This window comes from Phytophthora sojae, assembly GCF_000149755.1.
Source record: "Phytophthora sojae unplaced genomic scaffold PHYSOscaffold_3, whole genome shotgun sequence".
NCBI lineage: Eukaryota > Oomycota > Peronosporomycetes > Peronosporales > Peronosporaceae > Phytophthora > Phytophthora sojae.
The window spans coordinates 7,633,619-7,657,197 of record NW_009258117.1 but is presented as its reverse complement, the minus strand read 5'-3'; the positions used below and the strand labels follow the sequence as shown (position 1 = coordinate 7,657,197).

General features: G+C 57.8%; 7 protein-coding genes across 7 annotated transcripts; 3 read left to right on the top strand and 4 right to left on the bottom strand.

The window, feature by feature from the left end:
* Positions 1–26: 26 nt before the first annotated feature.
* Positions 27–3,353, bottom strand: PHYSODRAFT_542634 (hypothetical protein). The gene has a single exon (XM_009526171.1). It carries the CDS (start codon positions 3,231–3,233, stop codon positions 192–194), a length of 3,042 nt encoding a protein of 1,013 aa, XP_009524466.1. The 5' UTR covers positions 3,234–3,353; the 3' UTR covers positions 27–191.
* Positions 3,354–4,947: 1,594 nt separating this feature from the next.
* Positions 4,948–10,728, bottom strand: PHYSODRAFT_345730 (hypothetical protein; the record flags this gene model as incomplete). The annotated part of the gene is made up of 4 exons (XM_009526170.1): positions 4,948–8,217; positions 9,843–10,152; positions 10,231–10,462; positions 10,542–10,728. The coding sequence occupies 4 exons, from the start codon at positions 10,726–10,728 to the stop codon at positions 5,092–5,094; spliced, it is 3,855 nt and encodes a 1,284-aa protein (XP_009524465.1). The 3' UTR covers positions 4,948–5,091.
* Positions 10,729–11,047: 319 nt separating this feature from the next.
* PHYSODRAFT_247465 (vesicle coat complex COPII subunit SEC23) lies at positions 11,048–13,339 on the bottom strand (the record flags this gene model as incomplete). The annotated part of the gene is made up of 1 exon (XM_009526169.1): positions 11,048–13,339. The coding sequence occupies one exon, from the start codon at positions 13,337–13,339 to the stop codon at positions 11,048–11,050; it is 2,292 nt and encodes a 763-aa protein (XP_009524464.1).
* Positions 13,340–14,034: 695 nt separating this feature from the next.
* Positions 14,035–14,700, bottom strand: PHYSODRAFT_247421 (hypothetical protein; the record flags this gene model as incomplete). The annotated part of the gene is made up of 2 exons (XM_009526168.1): positions 14,035–14,211; positions 14,323–14,700. 2 exons carry the CDS (start codon positions 14,698–14,700, stop codon positions 14,035–14,037), a joined length of 555 nt encoding a protein of 184 aa, XP_009524463.1.
* Positions 14,701–15,571: 871 nt separating this feature from the next.
* PHYSODRAFT_557648 (hypothetical protein) lies at positions 15,572–17,316 on the top strand (the record flags this gene model as incomplete). Its single annotated transcript, XM_009526167.1, has 1 exon — positions 15,572–17,316. One exon carries the CDS (start codon positions 15,572–15,574, stop codon positions 17,180–17,182), a length of 1,611 nt encoding a protein of 536 aa, XP_009524462.1. The 3' UTR covers positions 17,183–17,316.
* A 436-nt stretch (positions 17,317–17,752) lies between these two features.
* On the top strand, positions 17,753–20,453 carry PHYSODRAFT_313814 (hypothetical protein; the record flags this gene model as incomplete). The annotated part of the gene is made up of 4 exons (XM_009526166.1): positions 17,753–18,454; positions 18,537–18,727; positions 18,805–19,656; positions 19,736–20,453. The coding sequence occupies 4 exons, from the start codon at positions 17,753–17,755 to the stop codon at positions 20,451–20,453; spliced, it is 2,463 nt and encodes an 820-aa protein (XP_009524461.1).
* Positions 20,454–20,778: 325 nt separating this feature from the next.
* Positions 20,779–23,521, top strand: PHYSODRAFT_493304 (hypothetical protein; the record flags this gene model as incomplete). Its single annotated transcript, XM_009526165.1, has 4 exons — positions 20,779–21,492; positions 21,588–21,778; positions 21,873–22,724; positions 22,804–23,521. The coding sequence occupies 4 exons, from the start codon at positions 20,779–20,781 to the stop codon at positions 23,519–23,521; spliced, it is 2,475 nt and encodes an 824-aa protein (XP_009524460.1).
* Between the last annotated feature and the right edge of the window lie 58 nt (positions 23,522–23,579).

Genomic DNA, 23,579 nt, shown 5'->3' with positions numbered 1-23,579 from the left:
CTGCAGTATGTCTTGACGGCGGAATTGCAAATGGTTGGTACAGCAAGACAGTGCCCAAGCTTAACGTGTACAACCATATACTTGTCGATATATGGCATAAAAAGCAAACTAATGGAAGATGAAGTGGCGAATGTAGTGGCGCGGCGCGTCACTAGACGGCTGGCTGGTCCTAGATACCGAGCTACGCTTCCCTAGCCGGTGACGGGCTTCTCCACGTGCACCCACAGCGCGATGAACATGAGGCCCACGGCGATGGAGATGGAGCCCATGAAGTTACCCTGGTCCATGAGACTCTGGTAGCTCCAGCCGAAGTACTCCTGGATGCTCATCCGCACGCTCGGGCCCAGGTTGTACGCGATGTAGACACCCATGAGCACGGCAGCGCACAGCATCGAGTCACCGTGCGAGTACACGCGGTTGTAGTAGGCCACGATGTAGCGCACCATGGACCAGACGATGCCGAACACCGCACCGGAGAACACCAGCACGTTCGGCAGCTCGGCCAGCGATCCGCGCGTGGCGTCGCGCTTGTTCAACCACTTGGACTTACGGCCAGTGAACTTCCACACAATGGCGCCCAGCATGGCCGTGAAGTTGGTGAACGCGTACACGAACCTGGTCTCCTGCGATCGCACCACATCGTTGTTCTCCACTCCACGAGTGCTCAGAGCGGACAGTAGACCCTGGATGATGAGCTTGGGCACGAGCGCCACAAGCACGCGCAGGCCGTTCACGAAGATCGGAGCGTAGCCCGTGTACAGGAAGTACAGCGTGATGTAGTACAGGAGGATGACCGGGATCGAGTCAATCGGGTACAGGGTCGAGTTGAGGTAGAACACGCGGCGCATGAAGGTGCTCGGCTTGCGGTACTTGGGGATGTCCACGTGCGGGCGCTTCCACTCCGGGTCAGCCACGTTCTTGTTCTTCTTCATCAGGGCCGTCTGGAAGTTGCCCTTGGCCCAACGCTTGCGCTGCGCCATGGCTCCAGCCACCGAGTCAGGGATCAGTCCTTCGGCCAGACGGATGCGCTCGTGAGCCTCGCCCTCGAAATCCTTGCGGAAGTACAGCGCCTTCCAGCCCATAGAGACAAGACGCTCGCCAGTGTAGCAGTCCTCCGTCAGCGTACCGTACTGAATGCCGCCAATCGAGTCAAGGGCCTCACGACGAACCAAAGCGTTGGTGCCAGCGAACGACGCGCAGTCGTAACCGTCCTGACCAGTCTGAATGGCATCGTAGAAGGTGGCGTTACGGTGGCCAAGCGGGTCGCCGATCTGCAGCTGAACACAGTCACGGAAGTACTGCGGCGTCTGCACAAAGCCCACGGCGTTGTCACGAACATCATCGGAGTAGTTGTGCAGAATCGACATGTCGGCGTCCCCGTTGTTGTTGTTCGTGTTGCACTTGCGGCAAACTCCGCTCTTGCCCAGCTTCGAGTCGCAGTTCATGCAACGCAGCTCCTTCTTGGTAGCGCGCGTGTCACTCAGCGTGCCGTTCACCTGGCGACGGTGCAGGTCGCTCTGCACGTGCATGGCGTTCTCAAAGCACTCCTTCGAGCAGTAGCTGATGCGCTCCTCCGGCACACCCGCGATCTTGCACGACGCGCAGCACATCTTAGCCACGTTCTGGCAGCCCATGGTGGAGCACGAGTACTTGTTCTTGTACTGGCGATCCTCGTCGTCGAAGAAGAAGGGCAGCGTGGCCAGGATGAACTTCGGGTGAGGCTGCATGTCCGAGTCCAGCAGCAGCATGTAGCGACCGTTGGCACCCTCGTTGTACAGGCAGTTGTTGATGTTGCCGGCCTTGGAGTAGTGCGTCTGCGGCTTCACGCGACCGACGAACGTCACGTGCGGCAGGCCAGGGTAGCGGTAGTCGTCACGGAACGAGCCCACAGCGCAATCGGCGCGGTTCACGACCTTCGGGCGCGAAGCCGACGGCAGGTTAGCGGACGAGTGGAGCTTACGCCAGGCGTACACCTCCATCTCCTCGTTGGGGTCGCACACACGGTCGTACATGAACTGAGCGACTTCCTGGCGGAGGTCGCCAGCCTTCTCTAGCACCATCTTGTTCAGCTCAATGGCCGGGATCGGGTTGCCCTTAGTCCACTTGGTGCTGCAGTAGCCGTCGTCCAGCACGTAGATCTGCAGCAGGTGCGGCGGGTACTGCAGGTTCATGCAGGCCATGAGCGTGTCAATCGTCTCCTCCGCGGGCTCCGAGTAGTGGCACAGCAGCACGTCGATCTTGGGCCACAGGTCGTCCGGCACCTTGGGGTCGAACTCGTCGAAGTAGTGGGCGCCACGACGCACAGGCTTCCACATGCCGAGGTAGTACAGCGCGCCGAGGATGATGGAGACCAGCTCGGCAAAGATGAGAGCGAAGAACGACACCCATTGGGCGATGGGCGGGTTGTGGAAGCACACCACGTCGTCCACGCCGGCCAGCGTCAGGTACCAGTCCGGAGGCGTAAACCAGCCGCTCATGGGTTCGGCCAGACAGTTGAGGTCGTCGGGCGTGTTGTCGTACACTTCCTCACACGTTAGGGTCCTGTTGCTCGAGTCACACGGCTGGGTGCCCACGACGAACCAGAAGACGAAGCCGAAGATCTCCACGACGCTCAGGATCAGGAAGAGGAAGTACAGGATGCGGTACGTTGTAATACCCTTCATGTAGTACTTGCGGACGTTGGGCAGCTTGCGCTCGATGATGTTGCCCGAGCCGCAGGCCACGATGGCCTCCTCGACGCCCTCGAACCAGAGTCGGTACTCGTCCTCGGACTCGGGGCAGAGGACCCACACGCGGCGCTTGGTCGTGATCTCGAAGCCTCGGTGCGGCAGGTCCAGGCGCGCGCAGGGGCGCAGCTGCAGCGCGTCCTTGAGCTCGATGGCGCCCACCACCAGGTCCGTGTTGCGCGTCGTGAAGTACTGGCGGCACTCGAGGTGCGAGTGGAAGTAGTAGATCTTGGCCTTCTCCAGCGCGAAGTAGCGGCGCTTCCAGCTCTTGTGGATCGGGCCTTTGACCGCGCGCTTGCCCTGCTTGTGCATGTAGCCGTGCACCGTGATCACGTTGTCCTTAAAGCTGCCCGTGTCGTCCGAGTGCACGGGTCGCTCGGGGGCGTCCCCGCGGCGCACGATCTCCGCCTCGCCGGGCTCGCGCGCGCCCGTGGCCGCGGGCGTCGCGTACATCTCGTAGTCGTCCGCGGGCGGCGCCGCGGCCGCCGGCTTGTCGTTGTTGAACATGTCCAGCTCGGTACGAGTGCGCGCAACACCAGAGTCTCGCTCACTCGTGCTTCTCTCGAATGGAGCAGTGTCCGTCCGCCCAGCTCAAGAGACCGACCGCGGTGGTTTCTCTCGTTGCGCGAAACTCCGACTGTGAAGGAGCGAGCGGCCCTCTCTATCGCACGGAGCCAGTTGCGACCAAAAACTGCCCACACACGGTGCGACTGTGCGGTGGACCAAAAGGGGCTAGGGCGGGCGGACGGAACCTCGGATCTCACCCAAATTGGGTACGTGGATGACCAATTTGGGAGTGCATACAGTTTCTAAGATGGTGCATGTGGCGGTGTGTCCGATGAAGTTTTATCGCGCCTTCCGATGAAGACCGCGTCAGCTGCTAAATCGAGTTAGGGCGGTCTGATGAGAGACCTCAGGTCATCGGTCCTCTACATCCTCTGCATTTGAGGGTCATTGCGAGTCATAGGCTATACCGACCACTGAACTTTGAGAGAATAAGAGGTTAAGAGGTTGTTATCCCCTTCCCGCCGACAGCAGGCACTATTGCGTGCCCAGTGCGCAGCGATTGTCATCGCTCCGATACATGTTCGGCTTTGCAGGCGTGGGTCACACGGTGGTCATCTCCAGCCATTGCATCAATGAGCAGCACTTTGCTCTTCTTGGGACCGAACAACCCAGTGCTGGCAACGCGGTCTCGATCCAACCAACAGCAGTGATTTTTCGCAGCTACTAACAATTGTAAGCCGTGGCCTGCCATGTAACTGCTATGCTAGGCTTCCAAGGCATTCCTCTTCTCTTCTATGGAAAACTCAACGTCGGGGTCGGTTAACACATTGATCATCGGCTCTGGGAGCGAAGAGCAACTCAGAGCAACCATAGCAAAAGCAAGGTTCTCACGCATACGAACAGTCCATGGCGAGCTGGTCCATACGAAGTTTCGAGGGCACCGTGCGTGGGATGCCTCACTGAAAACGTATTCACCTCTTCGCATGAATGAATATATTCGGATGTTAATTGCCTGGAGGCCTCAGCCAAGCTCGCAGCCGCCAAAACCGTCAACAAATAGTGTAAAGTTGTGGGGTCGCTGGTAAAGTTGTGGGGTCATCGAGGCTGCCCATTCCAGCGGGGCAACCCAGAAAAACCTCGCTGGGAAACGGTACTTGGTCCGCTCTGTCCGCTCACGGGCGGACGGAATCGCGTTACAAATTTTCGGCACGCCAAGTGGATTGTGGAAGTGTGCGATATCAGGGTGTCCGCCGTGCAGGAATCAAGGCGCCGCTCATATGCCACACCTCATACACCATGTGCGTTGGGTTCGCTGCGATGGGTGCGCATCAGCGACGACATGGAGAGAGGTCACGGGGCTTCGTCTGCGTCGTAGCAGAGGGCTGAAGCCTCGGCGCAAAGTTTGTAGTGTTAGGGGCAGTCGCTTCAGTTTGAGGGTCGAAACGGACTGGCTCAAGCGTTGGATAGACTTGGCTGCATGTATCGACATGTTAGTGGCCGTTTGAGGCCTTCCTCGCGCGAACAGCTTCATCGCAGTCTTTCTTGGCTGCTTGCTACAGTTGGCTGCTTACTACAGTAAGTACTTATAACTAGTTAACGTTAGTGTCAAGGTCGTTTCGGCCACAGGAGTCTCACGGGCGGATCCATTATCGCTGCGGCACGGCTTGCAATGCAGATGCACCGGGCACGGGATAGCAAGGCACAAAGCTTGGAAGAAGGTTGGAAAAAATATATTGAAAATCAAGCACGTAAGCATGAATAGCAAGCGGAGAACGCCCTTGAGCTCCGATGCGACATCCTTGGTCTCTGTGACTGGGACCTGGCCTAAGGCCCTGCCTAGCTACGCGGTCTCCCTCGCTTAGAAGGGGTTGGACGTGGGCTGCTCGATCCAGACCCATAGCGTGATGAAGACGAGTCCGAACGCGATGGAGATGGAGCCCACCACGTTGCCCTGGTCCGTCAGACTCTCGTAGCTCCAGCCAAAGTACTCCTGGATGCTCATGCGAACGCTCGGCGCCAGCTTCACGGCGATGAACAGACCCATCATCAGACTGGCGAACAGCAGCGAAGCGCCGTGGGACGTCTGGATGCTGTTGTAGCCAGCCAGGAAACGCACCACCGACCACAGCACACCCACGACGGTGGCGAAGAAGATGATCACATTGGGCAGCTCAGCGGTCGAACCACGGCTGGCACCACCCGTGTTGAACCACTTGGGCTCCTTGCCCGTGATCTTCCACCAGAACGCCTCCAGCACGGCCGTGCAGTTCGTGAACGCGTACGCGAACCACACCTCCTGCGATCGGATGACATCGCTGTTGTCCACGGTACGGTTGCTCAGCGCCGACAGCACGCCCTGCACGAACAGCTTGGGCACCAGAGCGTACACGAGACGAGCACCAGCCATGTAAATCGGAGCGTAGCCCGAGAACAGGAAGTAGATCGTGATGTAGTAGAACAGGATGGCCGTGATCGAGCCGAGCGGGTACAGCGTCGAGTTGAAGTAGAACACGCGACGCATGAAGTTGTTTGGCTTGCGGTACGACGGGACCTGCACCTCCGGCATCTTCCACTCGGGGTCGAAGTACTGCGTCTTCTTGTTCATGAGCGCGATCTGGAAGTTACCCTTGGCCCAACGCTTACGCTGAGCGAGCGAGCCAGCAACCGAGTCGGGGATCAGTCCTTCAGCCAGACGAATACGCTCCGACGGCTCACCCTCGAAGTCCTTGCGGAAGTACTGCGCCTTCCAGCCCATGGAGCACAGTACCTGGCCGGTGTAGCAATCCTCCGTCAGACTACCGTACTGGATGCCGCCAATAGAGTCCAGAGCCTCACGACGGAACATGGCGTTCGTGCCGGCAAACGAGGCACAGTCGTAACCATCCTGACCGGTCTGGATAGCGTCGTAGAACGTAGCGTTACGGTGGCCCATCGGATCACCGATCTGCAACTGGATGCAGTCACGGAAGTACTGAGGAGTCTGCACAAACGCCACCGCATTGTCACGAACATCGTCCGAGTACGTGTGGAGAGACGACACGTCCTCACCCTCGCTGTTGCCGGGGTTGCACTTGCGGCAGACGCCAGTCTTGCCCAGCTTCGCGTCACAGTTCATGCAGCGCATGTCGATCTTGCTCTGACGAGTGTCGCTCATGGTGCCGTTAACCTGGCGGCGGTGGACCGCGCTCTGGACGTGCATGGCGTTTTCGAAACAATCCTTCGAGCAGTAGCTGATCTGCTCCTCAGGAACACCGGCGATCTGACAGGAGGCGCAGCACAGCTTGGCCACGGCGTTGCAACCAATACCGCAGCAAATGTACTTGGCCTTGTCCTGACGGTCCTCGTCGTCGAAGAAGAAGGGCAGCGTAGCCAAGACGAACTTCGGGTGAGGCTGCATGTCCGTATCCAGAATGATCAGGTAGCGGCCGTTGGCACCCTCGTTGTACAGGCAGTTGTTGATGTTACCGGCCTTCGAGAAGTGCGTCTCGGGCTTGACACGTCCGATGAAAGTCACGTGCGGCAGACCGGGGTAGCGGTAGTCGTCGCGGAACGAACCGACGGCACAGTCGAGACGGTTCACCACCCTAGGACGGGATGGAGACGGCAAGTTGGCGGACGAGTGAAGCTTACGCCACGCGTACACCTCCATCTCCTCGTTCGGGTCACACACGCGGTCGTACATGAACTGAGCCACTTCCTGTCGGAGGTCCCCGGCAGTTTCCAGGATACCCTTGTTCAGCTCCACCGTGGGAACGGGGTTGCCCTTCGACCACTTGGACTTGCAGTAGCCATCATCACACACCCAGATCTGAAGAAGGTGGGGCGGGTACTGGAGGTTCATGCAGGCCATGAGCGTGTCGATGGTCTCTTCAGCCGGCTCGGAGTAGTGGCACAGCAGCACGTCCACCTTGGGCCAGAGCTCATCGGGCACAGGCGGCTCAAACTCGTCGAAGTAGTGGGCGCCACGACGCACGGGCTTCCACATGCCGAGGTAGTAGAGAACACCCAGAGCGAACGTCAGCACCTCAGCGAACAGCATGGCGAAGTACGAGACCCACTGCGGGATGGGCGGGTCGTGCCAGCAGACCACTTCCGTCACGTCGGCGACCTCCAGATACCACTGAGGGGGCGTGAACCAGCCGCTGAAGGGCTTGTCCGAGCACCGCAGCGAAATCAGCGTCGTCTTCATGATGGTGGCGCAGTCGGTGTCGAGGCGCGACGCGTCACAGGGCTCCAGACCGATGATGAACCAGAAGACAATGGCCAGCAGCTCGACGATACCCGCGATCAGGAACAGGAAGTAGAAGAAGCGGTACGTCTGGTTGCCCTTCATCAGGTACTTGCGGACGTTGGGCAGCTTGCGCTCGATGATGTTGCCGGCGCCGTTGGCCACGATGGCGCGCTCGACGCCCTGGAACCACATGCGGTACTCCTCGTCCGTCTCGGGACACAGGACCCACACGCGGCGCTTGGTGTGCACCTCGAAGCCCTTGTGCGGCAGGTCCAGGCGCGCGCAGGGGCGCAGCTGCAGCGCGTCCTTGAGCTCGATGGCGCCCACCACCAGGTCGGCGTTGCGCGTCGTGAAGTACTGGCGGCACTCGAGGTGCGAGTGGAAGTAGTAGATCTTGGCCTTCTCCAGCGCGAAGTAGCGGCGCTTCCAGCTCTTGTGGATCGGGCCCTTGATCGTGCGCTTGCCCTGTTTGTGCATGTAGCCGTGCACCGAGATGATGTTGTCACGCTGGCCGCCCACGCCCACGGCGTCCGACACGTTCATGGGCGGCAGCGCCGGCCCGCGCGGGTCCACGTAGCCCTGCTGGCCCACGGGGCGGCCCTCCTGCGGGTAGAAGCCGGCGCCGCCGTCGTTGGCGCCCGTGGCGGGCGTGGCGTGCAGCTCGTAGTCCTCGTGCTTCATGAGCGCCTGCTTGTCGTTGCGGTACATGGCTGGCTGGCGGTACGACACAGCGACCTGCTCCCCTCTCTCCTTCTACCCGGTCAAGAACTGAGCGAGCGTGAGATGGAGCGACCCCTGTGTGTCTGGGTGCGCGCGCTTCGACTCGGCCTTTGGTCTCTCGCGAAGAAGCGCAACTGGCACACACGACAGACAAGAAGCCGGCGAGTGGGCGAAACCACCTGCAAGGTGGTTACGGGGCAAACGACTTGGCTTCTCTATGCCGCTGAATCCTGCGGAACCGCATGCCCGACCTCCGAAACCTGATGTGCCAGCTGGCGGCGGACGGTCCGCTCCATCGGGCGGACGGCGAGGTTTTTTACCCAAAATTTTGGGGACTCCTTGCGAGCGGCAACTTCCACATCGGAGGAGTGTGATATACCACATCCGAGACGGCGGTGGCGCATTCCTCACAGCAAACCCAAGCTGCATCGCATGCACGCGTGCGATTCGGACTCGATCGATGAGGACGGAGAGCCCAATCTGCATGGGCTACCCGATATGGGCTAGGCTGCCAATGTCCGTTGCTTCCAGCGGTCGATTTCGGGCCCTTCCATGATGATGGAAGGGAGACTGGATTGAAAGAGTGAACCCATGCTGTGAGATCCGATGCGTGTGAGATTCCAGGCCACCCAGAGCTACTGGCGACTTTGCCGGCGGATTTGCTGACGCAGACTGCATCGCGGTCAGCGTGTGGCCATCAACCGTCATCGTAGAGCATTGGCGACTTGTCACCGTAGCGGAAGCGGGACTGCCTAACCATCGTCTGGACGAATGAAGGCTTGCCACCCTAGTAGCCTCGGGCCGTTACTCTATGTGTGCTAGCGTGGCGCAATACAACAGGCTTGCTACTGGATGCGAGTCCATTGCAACGCGTACTTTCGCCAGTGCGGTTGCGCACTGTCTGACCGAGTTGAGCCGAAGCATTGCATTAAAACGATGTCCTCAACTCGAGGATCGCCACGTAATACATGTCATGGATATCCTACGGAGAGACATCAAGCGAGTTAATGCCTTTAGCTAATACACGCAAGGTAGGTGAATCCCTAGCGCTGCCGCAACTGAAGCTCGGTAAGCGCTTAGCTCTTGCTGTTCGACGCATTGTTCATTTCGGTGGTAACGAGCTCTGTGAAAGTCAACCACTGTGGTTACTACTGTATAGAAATGATGGCATACGTCACGAATTCCTCTCGTACGCCACGACAGCGTATCCATTAAGCACGTTGCTGTACATGTCGACCAGCAACACAGAGCTCCGATGAGAGAATACATTTCGTAAGCTGTTCAAACTCGATCATATCTTTAGGTTTCGGCACGGCACCCCGCAAAAACTATGAAGTATATCGCCAGCTTGCAGAATAATGTGAAATGGAATGGGGTCTTCAATACGGCTGCTGCCTTGCTGCAAACATAGTCATCATACTCCTGGATCGCGAAACGATGCAGCTTCCGAATGAGAGCATCAGAAGTTCTCATGCTCTCATTCTGCACAGTAGTCTTGAGCTGGCTGCGGTGCTCCACAACATGTAGCAACCTCGCAAGCACTGGTGACTCCACAATCGTGAATTTGGCGGGTCATTTGCGTCTGGCGCATAGAGACCGATGCCGTGATTCGCCGCATTGGACTCTATTTCGTTGAAAGAAACCACCCAGTGCCCCACTTTGTTAAAGAGGCTCCGCAGGTTGTCGACACCTTCAATCTGGTCGAGATACCCCTTAATCTCAAACCTACGCTTATTCACGAACCATTCGTCCGTGGATAGACATTCACGAGCAACACCGCCAAAGAACTGATAGCACTGCTCGACTCGATCCATGATGAAACCATCGTCCTTGGACCCCTCCTCGCGATTGAAGCGGGTATCCATAGTATTCATCTCGAGCCTTAGCTCTTCGGCGGCAGTTCGGAGCTCGTCAAGATCCCACAGCGGCATGAAAAGCTTCCGTTGAGACTGGTCCTTCGCGACCATACTAAACCATGTTTTGTTTGGGCTTGTAAAGCAGACCATTTGCGCAGTCTGTGGTTTGAAAATGGGCGGACCATCGTACAGGTAAAACAGTTTTCCACCCGCTTGTTTCTTGCTTTTCACGATAAGAGCGTCCATGGCCGAGTTGACGTCCTTCGCAACGCCAAGCACTTCACCATTTTTCCACACGACAACTTGGTCCCTGATTGAGTTTGGGCCATGTTCCGCAAAGGAGGCCGAGATGATCGTGGTGTCCTTGTTCTCGAAGCTGTAGCGCTGCAAGAAGTATGCGTAGAAGAGAGACTTGCCAACCCCTACGCCAAACAGAAGCAAATAGAGTGCCCAGCGCTTGGAGGCAGCCGCATCAAACTCAAAACTCAAAATCCACCTCACCTGGTGATCCTGTGATCGCCACAGCCCTAACACGTTTCACCTCGAGAAGGAACTTGACCAACTTGTAATACTTGGCGAAGCACTTGCGAACGTAGTACCTTGGCTGCTTGTAGCCAACCTGCATGGGTACCTCTGTCGAAAATGCTCTTGTCGTGGTCTCCATCCAAATATTCGCTGGTTCTGCCATCTCGACGTCGGAAACAAAAGCGACTGCTTCGGTCGCTTGGACACCCTTGGGTTCGTGAGCGATTTGGATACTGGTGCAAGTTTCTCGTTAACGGGACTATCAGCTAAGAATCCGTCAACAGATCGCTGTAGACCCAAACAGCTAAAGTTACAATAGTTCGATACATGAACTCCTCGTAATGCTTCGAAGCGTACATGTATACATACAGATCACCAGGCCGCACAAGTCCATGCTTATACAGTTCACGCCCGACTTAACATTGCTTCAATCATTCTTTACTACGTGTGTACCCTTCGGTCGGGAGTCATGATCTACTGCTCTACGACTTGACGGCCAGGTTCATCAGGTGCTCCATGAACACCTTCAAACTCACGTCGTCCGTGAAGATGACCTCGCCCTGGCCGTCCATGCTGTTGTGCGTGACACTCGGGTTGAGCTTGGCCATGAGGAAACGCGACTGGGACTTGTGCTGGTCACACACGACGTAGCGCGGAACGGGGAAGCGGGAGTCCATGATAAGCTGCGCGTCGGCCTGCGGAGCCTCGAGCAGGTTCTTGAAGTTCTCGTGGGCGGGGTCCTCGTGGAATTTCTGGTCACGCCACGCGGCGATCGTGTCACCGTGGAAGACCACGACGTAGAAGAACGAGTCCAGCAGCAGAATTGTGTCGGACCGCACGCTGGCAGCATCCAGCAGTGCCGGCACGGGGGGTCCGTTGAACGAGTACGACAGCAGGGACGGTTGAATCATCACGAGCGAGTTTGTCGTACTCTCGCGCAGCAGGCAGTGGCGGTAGTACGAACTTTCATCAGGCGAGTAGCCGAACACCGTCAGGAACTGCGAACGGCGCAGGTGGAACATGAACTGGGGGAAAATTGCGAACTCCGGCGACAAACGGAACGAGGACGGGTCGTCCTTGCGGTAGTCGGCGAAGCGCGAAGCCAGTCGGATGAGCGATCGGTCGATCCAGCGCATGATGTCGAGCTGCTCCTCGCCCTGCTCCGAGCGGTGCACAGCAATACGTGCCAGCAACACGGCGGCAGCCTCCTGGTCGAAGCCACGGCCCAGCGAGGCCGTGTCGTTCGGGTCCACAGTCCAGGGACCACAGATCGTCGTCACACGAGTGCGATAACGACCACTCGCGTGCTGGTAGCGCGTGATCAACTGGATGTAGCGCGCCTTGCCCGGCGCCAACGGCGTCTGGTTAGAAATGTCAAAGTAGATGGCAACGGTGGTGTTGGGGTCAATGCCGCCCATGGACCACGCGTTGGTGCCACCCACACCAATCTCCACCTCCGAGACGTTCTTCGGCGCCGCTCCCTGGCGCTTCAGCGGGGCGCAAGGGCCAATGGCACCAGCAACCTTGAACTCGCGGCTGGTAAGCACCTCCACCGAGGCCGCGAAGGCCATCGTGAGCTGGTCCTTGTCGCAGTCTGCCGCTTCATCCGAGAACTTGCTGAACATGCGGCGGAAGGACTCGCGGAAGACGGACTGGCCGAACGAGTCGGCAAGCACGATCACACCGCCAGTCTTTTGCACACACGCCGCCATCTCCATCACACCACTCTGATCCAGAGAACACGCGAAGATGTCGACCACGTGGCTCGAGGCCACACAGCGAGCCGCCAGGTCGTTGTAGTGCACCAGCGCCTTCTTCGTGAGCGGCGCCTTGTCCTTCTGCAGGTCCGTGTGGGAACGGATGTCCTCCTTGCGGTCGCGGCTCACAATGGCGCCCGGGCCGACCGTTGGGGGGCCACCGACGAACATCATGATACGGGCACCCTGGCCATGGAACGTGGCCTCGAGGAGGCCCACGCACACGGACATGGCCACACCGGTGCAGCGCTGCGGGCGCTGGTCCGCGGCCACGGGCCACGGGTCGCGCTGGAGGTCCTCGAGGATGGATTCCAGCGTGAAGCCGCACTCAAACACCGGCAGCAGGAAGCGCGCCGAGTTGCTGGTCTGCTGCTGAGGCTGCTGAGGCTGGCCGGGCATCTGCTGCTGCTGCTGCTTGCGCGTGGCCGCCAGTCCCAGCATGTCGTACACCTGCTGCGCCGTGAAGTCCTTGTTGCCGCGGAAGACGTGCGACTTGGGCACCTCCGGGAAGCCCAGCTCGTGCACGTGCACCATGGTGCCGAAGGTCACGAGGCCGATGAGCGCATCGGGCGGCAGCTGGTTGAGCGTCTGCTGGATCGAGTCCTTGAGCTCCTCGAGCTCCTCCTCGGGGACGCACGTGTCAATGCAGAAGACGAAGACGGGGGGCCCGGCCTGGCGGTTCTGCAGCTCGTACTCGAGCGTCGTGTACTGCGGGATGAGCTCGGCGGGCAGGTTCTCCTGCGTGATGTTCTCGGCGTAGTGCGGCGGGAAGTGGTTGCGCGTCACGCAGAACGGGCACACCCAGAGCTTGGACACGAAGTCCACCTGGCAGTACGGGTTGAGCACGGCGGCGCAGGCCTTGCAGTGGATGGGGTCGTACTCGACGGCGGGCGGCATGCCGTCGATGGGCTTCAGCGGCTGGTACAGGCAGCCCGTGGGCATGACGCAGCGCGTCTGCTCCAGCTTGGTGCAGGGCCACGAGTTCCACGAGAAGCGCACGCCGTCCTTGGCCTCCATGGCGTGGAAGTCCCACTCCTGGGGCTGCATGCCCGGCTGGTAGCCGCCCTGCTGCCCGTACTGGTCGTAGCCCCCCTGCTGCTGCTGGCCGTACTGGTCGTAGCCGCCCTGTTGGCCGTACTGCTGCTGCTGCTGGTCGTAGCCTCCCTGTTGCTGCGCGTACTGCTGCTGCTGCTGCTGGTCGTAGCCGCCTTGCTGCTGCTGCGCGTACTGCTGCTGGTCATACTGCTGCTGGCCGTAGCCGCCTTGCTGCTGGTCGTAGCCGCCGCCGTAGCCGCCCTGCTGCATGGTCACTCGCGTCGAAGGGGGAAGCTTTGTTGTGGATTAGATCCACGGAGCGACGCCACGTTTCACACGGCCGATTGTGTACTGTACACTACATATGTGTGGTAAACACCAGATGCAAAATGATCGATGGCGAACTCACCGAAGTGCATGTTCTGTGACGGTGCCGAAGCGTCGGCTGCTTGGATCCAGCGGAGCCCATGCCTGTCGCGGTGCGCCAGGAATGATTCCTCGCATCCAGTGGAAGAGAATGCGGTGCATGAGTGTGGTAAATAAAATACGGCTTTGTATTTGGTGTGTGTGGTGGCGATTCCCATGCGCTCACCCCCTCCATCTCATATATATGCAGCTCGGCTACTCCTGGCCTGAGCCTCTTAGTACTTACAAACTATCTACAACGACGGCGCCGGTCAATTCACGGGCATGTACTGCTTGCTCTCGATGCGGCGCTCCTCGCGTCGGCGGCGCAGGAACGTCGCGATCCTCGTGACGCTCACGTACATTCCGATCACGAAGAACGGCAGCACGAAGACCCACGTGACCGGGTGTGCCAGCACCTCCGAGATCGCGGACGACGGCCCTCCCGTCTGCACGTGGTTCGCCGCGAGCGCGTCGCCCGAGCGCAGCGCGTGGCCCGCGCCGCCGTTGTGGTGCCTCGAGTAGTAGATGTTGATCTCCATGGACGAGTCGTCGTCCACGCCGTCCGCGTTGTCCAGCTCCGCGACCTTCTTGGCGGGCACGGACGCAGCCATCGTGGGGGCCGCGCCCAGCACGTCGACCGACAGCGTGTTCACGCAGTCGACGGACAGCACGTCCGCGTGCGAGAGCATGCACACGCGCACCTTGCGCACGGCCTCGACGATCTTGCGCGGCTCGACCACGTCGGGCGCCTCGCGCAGCAGCGCCGCGATGTTGGCCTCCTTCTGGCAGAACGCGGCCACGTCCTGGGCGCACGCGGGCGCTGCGACGGCGCTCTTCGGCTCCTCCTCGACGACCGGGGTCGGCTCCTGCGGCGCGTCGTCCGGCCGCAGCGCGCGCTGCTCGAGCTCCTGCTGCTTGTCCTGCTGCTGCTGCATCTCGATGCTCTCGCTCTCCGTCGCTAGCGCGTGGAAATAGCCGAATGGCTCGCCTCCGGCGCGAATGACGCTTCGTTGCGTCCGTCGGCTGTCATCGGCCGCCAGTGCTCGTCTTTATTTCCCGCAGTACAGTTAAACACCGCACAAGCTATCACCTACCACAGGCATGAGTTACACAGACCCTTTGTAAGTAATTTCAACATGCGCCTTTATACTCTCGTACTTGCTATTTAACAGAACATTAGTAATAGCAGGTTAATCGACAATACCGAGCTTCGATCGCACGATGCGATTGGGCATCTGATATCACCATTTCACCAGCCCGTTCCCCCTTCAAGACAGTCAACGAGCTCCGGTGCCGCTCGGGCCCACAAGTGCGCTCCGCGCGATTGGGGATAGCCGCCACCAGCTCCGTAGCCGAGATGGCTGCGCCACCCGTGAGACGCCCGCGCGCCGGTCGGACAAGATAAAACTGCCAACGCGGCGGCGCAGACGGCAAGACGTGCATCTTCGGGCGGCCACTTCAACCTGGCGCTGTCGTGCTCGCACACATCCCGCAAGAGGCGAGTCCTTCCCCGGGCCCCGCGCGAGAAGGGCCGAAATAGAGCGCGCGACGCGGCAACCGAGCCAAGCCCAACTCAGCGCGCGTCAAGCGGGCCCGCTTCTTCAAGTCCGAGCGAGGGCACGATCCCAACGCCGGTCGTCACGCGCGACACCAGGAAGCCGCGGGCTCCGAAAGTAACGGCCAGAGAGCCAATATACGGTGTGCGACATGTGAGCAACGTGTGCACCACACTAACGGGGTGTACCGTACGCTAATGTATGTATTGTACGTGAAGTAGCAGCCTTCGCTTCAATCACTCCAATCGCCATGACCAGCTCCTTGTCGGCGGCCGACGTGAGCGCGCTGCTCCGTCTGCTGTGGCCGGCGCCGGGGACCGACGACGCGCGCCGCTGGTACCAGCAGGGCTTCGAGTTCCAGACGCTGCAGGCCTTCCCGCTGGGGCTCGTGCAGGGCCACGGCGGCCCGTGCGGCGTGCTGGCGGCCGTGCAGGCCGAGCTGCTGCGGCGCTTCCTGTTCGTGCGCCACGGCGAGACGCTGCGCAGCGCTGCGGATTGCGACCTGCAGCAGTTGATGACGCAGGACCGCCTGGTGGAGGACGAGGCGGCGCGACGGCAGCTGCTGGCCGAGGCCATGGCCTCGCTGCTGCTGCTGCAGTGCGCTGGAGGCGGCGACCCAGCGGTGGTGCGCGTGGTGGTGGCCGAGAACACGGACACTGAGTCGCCGAGCTACAGAGAGAGCGCGGTGCAAGTGCCCGTGACGCAGGCAGATACGGACGCTCCGCCGCAGGAGCTGGTGGCGCTGCTGCTGCGCGAGATGCCCGCGTTCTGCAGCCCGCTGGGCGTCATCAACTTCACGTTCAGCGTGCTGCGGACCAAGGGCGTGGACGCTGTGCGCGAGGAAATGGACGACCCAGCGAACAATTTGACGGGCGCATTCGGCCACTGCACACAGGAGCTGCTGAACCTGCTGCTCACGGGCAAGGCCGTGTCCAACGTGTTTGACGGGAGCGTCCCCATGGGCGACTCGGGGCTGTTCTTGCATGGCGTGCCGCAACGCGCGCGTATTGGCTACTTGACGCAGCTGGAGGCGTTGTGCTACTGCCAGGTGGGCAGCTACTACAAGTCCCCGCAGTTCCCCGTGTGGGTACTTGGCAGCTCGTCGCACTTCAGCGTTGGATTTGCCTTGGATCCTCGTGTATGTGAGGAATCGGCCTCTACACAGCTCTTCCAGCGCGTACAGAGAGTGTTTAAGACGTTCGACCCTATGGAGACAGGTTTTATGGAGATGGCGTCGCTCGCTGAGTCGCTCAAGCAGCTTGGAGTATCGCCCGAGGTCCTCTCAAATGAGTATTGGATGGCGCGGTTGTTGGCCAGACTCGAAATCTCTAGCGGTGCTGGTATCGTGCTTTGGGACGAGTATTGGAAGGTCATCTCGGTGCTCCTGCACACCAACGATTTTGAGCTGGCGTTGTCAGGAGAGTTCGATGCGAACGCCAAGACGGAAGGGCGCCCTCCTCTTCAGCGGTCGGATTCTGATCTCGCGCGGGAGCTGCAGGCACAGTTTGATGCAGAAGAGAGTGGTGGCTCCGCTACCCCCTCTGCACCTGCTCCTGCGAGCTCACAGCCAAGTCAACCATCGGCCCCTGAACCAACGCAAAATCCAGTGCTGTCCTTCGACTGGTTCTACTACAATGGGCTAGGAAGCAATGATACTCAGAGCAACGGCCGGCGTCCTCAACTGGCCAAGTGTCGTGTGACGCTCGAAAAGTTGACGGAGTTCATTGGTAAATCGGTCCCGATAGAAAATTCGGGGAGGAGCGGGGGTCACGGTTCACCCCCACTCGAAGAAATTATGAAGACGAAGTGGCCCAGTGCACGGATTGATTGGTTGGGCTCTCCTGTTCCCAGTATTGACTAGGTAGGTGGTGAGCACTGCGGGTATATGTAGGACGCTACGGGTTTTGCGTGTGCGCCTTGCGAGCTCTACTAATTTGAAGGAACGCTTTTTAATTTTCTATGCAATAGCTGGGAAGACTACAGTTTTGAACGTCTAGCAGCGTGCATGTATGTTTCCCGATCGTGCATGTTTCGAAGCTGAAGTTGGTCAGGGACTTCCCTGATCGACCGCAGATCGCGCTCACGGTGGACGAAGCAGATCGACTTGATTTCGACGAAGTCTTAGTTCCGGAGGACAGCTGGGCCCCAGATCGAGACTCGAACGAGTACGAAGTGGAGAAGATCACGGAGTACCAGTTGGGAGGGGGGGGGGCTGACAAACAACAATGAACCAGTTGGTTCAGCGAATGGACCATGATACCGCAACAGGGCAGAACGCGACGCGACCACGATATTTCAGGTTCTCGTAAGGCAAGGACAACGGGGGGGGGGCTATTCCCAGATCATCCGTTTCAAAAGCCTCTTCACCCGCAGTATTCATGTGTGCACAGATCTCAAGTCGCGGTGCAGCGTGGCGAAGATGCCGGCAGACATGAGCAGTGACCCAGCCAGCGATGCAGCGGAAGAAAAACAAATTGCCGATCTCGTGCTTGGAACGGACGACGTCGGTGTTGTTCATGAGGAGCATCATAATTATCGGCATCGGCGTGATCGCGAATGCAACAAAGTAGAACCACCAACGGAATCTGTCGGAGAAACACCGCCACGGCGCTCCTCACTGCAGACATCAGCCGTTCCACGACCATCAGTGACTGAACTCGTCTTCACAGAGGCTGCCACATTTAACGATGTATTTGGGTTCTTGGGAGCGCCTATGATTATCGTGTTTGTGCTTTCGGCTGTCTGGACGTTCACGCTAGCCTACATCCAAGTGCATCCCACCGAGATGGCCAACTCAATCATGAATACGACACACTTCGACAACGGCGAGTTCTGGCAGCTCCCTCGTCCAGACGAATCAATTGTGATTTCGTCCGCAGTCATGCTCTCGCTATTTGGAATCGGCTACACGGGGCTAGTGGTGCTGATGGTTTTCTTTTATCGCGCTTTCAATGTCAAGAAGTCAGGCTCAGAAGAACGATACCCAGTCAATGGGAGGAACACCTTCGCCAGCGTCGGCGAAATCGCCGTTGGAGTTGAAGAAGCTGGTGCGAAAAGGAGCACATTGGATACATTAATCGCGTGGATGAGACACAAGTGCAACATTCCGAAAGATATCCGCGACCACTACTATGTAAGGTTCCTTATCTTGGTAGTAGTCTTGTACAAAGCTGACGTTGACAATTTCTATTGTTCGGGTCATATTGCCCCTGTAGACTGCGGTGCTGGATCTTCCCAAGTTGATCTTCCAGACAACAACACTCTTCACGTACCTCAGTTTGGGATTTCCGATCCCCGTTGCTTACTTGTACTCCATTCTTCTTCTATGCAACTGGTTCGTGGCCTGCTACCGGTCCCAGCGTTACGTGGTGGACCCCAATTTGATTATCGCTCGGCTTTACTACACGTACGTACTTACCTCTTCCGTCTTATGATAGTAATATATCAACCAACGATATGATGTCTCGTGTGGTATCTGTGCAGCTACGACCTCTTCTTTGCCGTGTTCGCACCGCTGGTGGTGCTAGTGTATTTCATCCTGACATTTCAATTCAACCGCGCCGAGTTCGCGACCAAGATGGAGACAATCCAGGGCGGATCCTTCGACACCGTCGCTCGGCTCTTCGGAGACCCATCACAGATCTCGAGTTTCTGCAATGCGTTCCACTACTTGCAGTTCTCGTCGGGGTCGTCGCTGTTCTTCAAGTCTGCGCTCAACTTGATATCGCTGTACAAATGGCGCAAGATCATCATGACGCTGATCCACAACCACCACGAGCGCCGAGTCGAGCGAGAGCGCAAGGCGCAGGTGCAGCCGCTACCAGACGAGAGCAAGCCGCGAGGACGAGCGCAAAGCATCAAAGCTGTTGTGGTCAAGAAGCTCGAGGCGTCAACGTGGAAGCCAAAAATGGGGAGGCATTTCGCCGCGAAGGTCCTGTTGGCGTTGATCTTTTTCGTCACGGGCTCTGCGATTTTCGTGTATTCGATTGGATCGGTGCAATCGAGTAAAGCTGTGTGCAGCAAGTTCGACAAGTGCGTTGTGGCAAGCCATCGGTGGAATTATGGCGCAGATCACTGTCCGTGCCTGGTATTCGCCGACCGACAAACTGCGCCTCGTACATTTGCAGAGTGGACAGATCCTGTCGATATTAGCTCGAATCTTGCCGAGTTAGCCTACGCGGGCGAGTTGCGTATCGTCCAGATCATCAACCGCGCCGTACCAGAACTACCAGAGGAGCTACGAAAATGCCATAATCTTGAGCAGCTGATTTTGATCTACACGAAGACGTTGCGACTTCCCGAGTGGATGTCGGAGCTATCCGAGCTGGAGTATCTGTACGTATCCCGAGTTACGTAAAAGCAACGAATAATGGTCTAACAACAACGATCTACTGTATTCTAATGTCTATGATAGTCATTTCGAGGGCGACTACACCAGCAAGAGACTGCAAGTGGTGCCCGCAGGGATCTTCGACCACATGCCGCACCTGACTTTCATCCACTTTGGCGGCATCCCGGACGTGGAGGAGCTCCCGTCTTTCTCTTCGCTCAAAAACCTTCGGTATCTGGCGCTGGCCATTCTGAACTCGCTCAAAGAGATGCCGAGCTTTGAAGGCCTCTCGAAGCTGGCGGATTTGAACATCGTGGAAGCGACGCGGATCAAGACGCTTGCGTCGCTGACCCCTCTCGTGAGTCTGAAATCGCTCGGGATCCGCTATCGAACGGGAGTATGCTGCAATGGGTTTATCACGGGAACGTGTGACACCACCTCGTTCCAGTGCTTGCCCAAAGCTGGCGAGCCGTACCCCATGACGTGCGTGAGCGAGCGGGTGTCCGACGCGGACAAAGCGATCCTGGACCAATACGACGCGACGGCGATCTGCCCGAACGGGTTTCCGTACGACTTGGAGGCAGCCGCTCCGACCAAGTACACGTCGGACGACCTGTGCGGCAGTACGCTGTACAAGGAGTGCTATTTGAACGGGGTGCAGGGCATCTGCTACAACACGCGTATGATGGTGATTAGCTGCGTGACGCAAGCAGCCTACATCACGATGCGCCAGCTTCAGATCGAGCGCAAGGTTGGGGATGCTTGCGACGTGACAGTGGAGGCATGGCTCGGTTGCAATTAAATTCTCTAGCTGGTAGTGATCCCATTCATCGGGTACTGGGATAACCATAATCTCAAACGCCTGTAGTTCACTAGCTTGAACTACAGGCATATGCGATTATTCTGTTTCCGTTCGTACGCGGGGTTTCTGGCGCTGAATGAACTGCGCCGCGATCTACTGTACTTAAGTGTGTGTTTGAATGAGAGAGGTTGTCAAATGTATTATTACCATCGAACAGTCGATTGAGTCAGTGTCCGTTTCGACGCGGCAGCTCATCAGTTATTCGTTAGCAAGACGCACACAACACGACTTTAAAAGTGACGTGAGGGGGAGAAAGCCAGCGGGGATGACGGAGCTCGAGAGCGACGAAGCGGCTGAGGTTATCGACAAGCCCGGGGAGGTGGCTCCAGTATCGGGGCTCGTGCTTCAGACGGATGACATCACTGTGGCCGATACTGACCATCCTGACCAGAGACACCGTGTTGGTCGTAAGCGTGACAACTCGCACTCGTCAACCGAGTCCAAACTGGAGGCACCGCCAAGAAGATCGTCGCTGAGAGCATCGTCTGGACACCGGCCATCGGTGACTGGGTTTGTCTTCAACGAGGTTTCCACGTTTTACGATGTGTTTGGGTTCTTGGGAGTGCCCATGATGATCGTCTTCGTGCTGTCGGCCATCTGGACGTTCATGCTCGCCTACATCCAACTGCATGCAACCGAGATGGCCAATTCAGTCATGAATACGACAAACTTCGACAACGGTGAGTTCTGGCAGCTTCCTCGCCCCGACGAGTCAATTGTGATCTCTTCTGCTGTCATGCTTGCGTTGTTTGGAATCGGCTACACGGGGTTGGTGGGTTTGATGCTCTTCTTCTATCGCCGTACACCCAAAAGAGAGGAAATAGGCACTGATAATGACAACTCGGACGGCGCTACGAATGCGGCTGGTGACGTTGGTGAAAGTACAACCATTGAGGCTCGAATGGTGAAGAACATCAAGTTTCATGCATTCGCTGTGTGGGTGAACAGCGTCCCGAAGGACATCCGCGATCACTATATCGTAAGGCCTTCGCATTACTCCAGCGACACGACTTCATCAGTATTATCATATTCCAACACGTTTGTCCTGTGACCGATCTTGTGCTGTACATGTAGACAGCTGCGCTGGATCTTCCCAAGCTAATCTTCCAGACAACAACGCTCTTCACGTACCTTGACCACGGATTTCCTGCTCCCCTCGTATACTCATATTCAGTTCTTCTACTATGCAACTGGTTTGTGGCCTGCTACCACTCCCAACGTTACGTAGTCGATCCCAACCTGATCATCGCTCGACTCTACTACACGTATGTACTTACTCACTTCATCATTTACGGCACTACTGTTGATTGCAAGCTCTCAGTCTTTATGGCGATATTTGTGTTATGTACTCTTGTACAGCTACGACCTCTTCTTTGCCGTGTTCGCGCCGCTGGTCGTTCTGATCTACTTCATCCAAACGTTCGAGTTCAACCGCGCCGAGTTCGCGACCAAGATGGAGACAATCCAGGGCGGATCCTTCGACACCGTCGCTCGGCTCTTCGGAGACCCGTCACAGATCTCGAGTTTCTGCAATGCGTTCCACTACTTGCAGTTCTCGTCGGGGTCGTCGCTGTTCTTCAAGTCTGCGCTCAACTTGATATCGCTGTACAAATGGCGCAAGATCATCATGACGCTGATCCACAACCACCACGAGCGCCGAGTCGAGCGAGAGCGCAAGGCGCAGGTGCAGCCGCTACCAGACGAGAGCAAGCCGCGAGGACGAGCGCAAAGCATCAAAGCTGTTGTGGTCAAGAAGCTCGAGGCGTCAACGTGGAAGCCAAAAATGGGGAGGCATTTCGCCGCGAAGGTCCTGTTGGCGTTGATCTTTTTCGTCACGGGCTCTGCGATTTTCGTGTATTCGATTGGATCGGTGCAATCGAGTAAAGCTGTGTGCAGCAAGTTCGACAAGTGCGTTGTGGCAAGCCATCGGTGGAATTATGGCGCAGATCACTGTCCGTGCCTGGTATTCGCCGACCGACAAACTGCGCCTCGTACATTTGCAGAGTGGACAGATCCTGTCGATATTAGCTCGAATCTTGCCGAGTTAGCCTACGCGGGCGAGTTGCGTATCGTCCAGATCATCAACCGCGCCGTACCAGAACTACCAGAGGAGCTACGAAAATGCCATAATCTTGAGCAGCTGATTTTGATCTACACGAAGACGTTGCGACTTCCCGAGTGGATGTCGGAGCTATCCGAGCTGGAGTATCTGTACGTATCCCGAGTTACGTAAAAGCAACGAATAATGGTCTAACAACAACGATCTACTGTATTCTAATGTCTATGATAGTCATTTCGAGGGCGACTACACCAGCAAGAGACTGCAAGTGGTGCCCGCAGGGATCTTCGACCACATGCCGCACCTGACTTTCATCCACTTTGGCGGCATCCCGGACGTGGAGGAGCTCCCGTCTTTCTCTTCGCTCAAAAACCTTCGGTATCTGGCGCTGGCCATTCTGAACTCGCTCAAAGAGATGCCGAGCTTTGAAGGCCTCTCGAAGCTGGCGGATTTGAACATCGTGGAAGCGACGCGGATCAAGACGCTTGCGTCGCTGACCCCTCTCGTGAGTCTGAAATCGCTCGGGATCCGCTATCGAACGGGAGTATGCTGCAATGGGTTTATCACGGGAACGTGTGACACCACCTCGTTCCAGTGCTTGCCCAAAGCTGGCGAGCCGTACCCCATGACGTGCGTGAGCGAGCGGGTGTCCGACGCGGACAAAGCGATCCTGGACCAATACGACGCGACGGCGATCTGCCCGAACGGGTTTCCGTACGACTTGGAGGCAGCCGCTCCGACCAAGTACACGTCGGACGACCTGTGCGGCAGTACGCTGTACAAGGAGTGCTATTTGAACGGGGTGCAGGGCATCTGCTACAACACGCGTATGATGGTGATTAGCTGCGTGACGCAAGCAGCCTACATCACGATGCGCCAGCTTCAGATCGAGCGCAAGGTTGGGGATGCTTGCGACGTGACAGTGGAGGCATGGCTCGGCTGCAAATAGGAGGATGCATTCATGACTAACAGCTTTTAACAATCATTGCATGCTATACTGTACAGTT

What these genes read in the sequence shown, in the direction of transcription:
- PHYSODRAFT_542634 (XM_009526171.1), bottom strand. Translation starts at nt 3,233, where the DNA reads ATGTTCAACAACGACAAGCCGGCGGCCGCGGCGCCGCCCGCGGACGAC.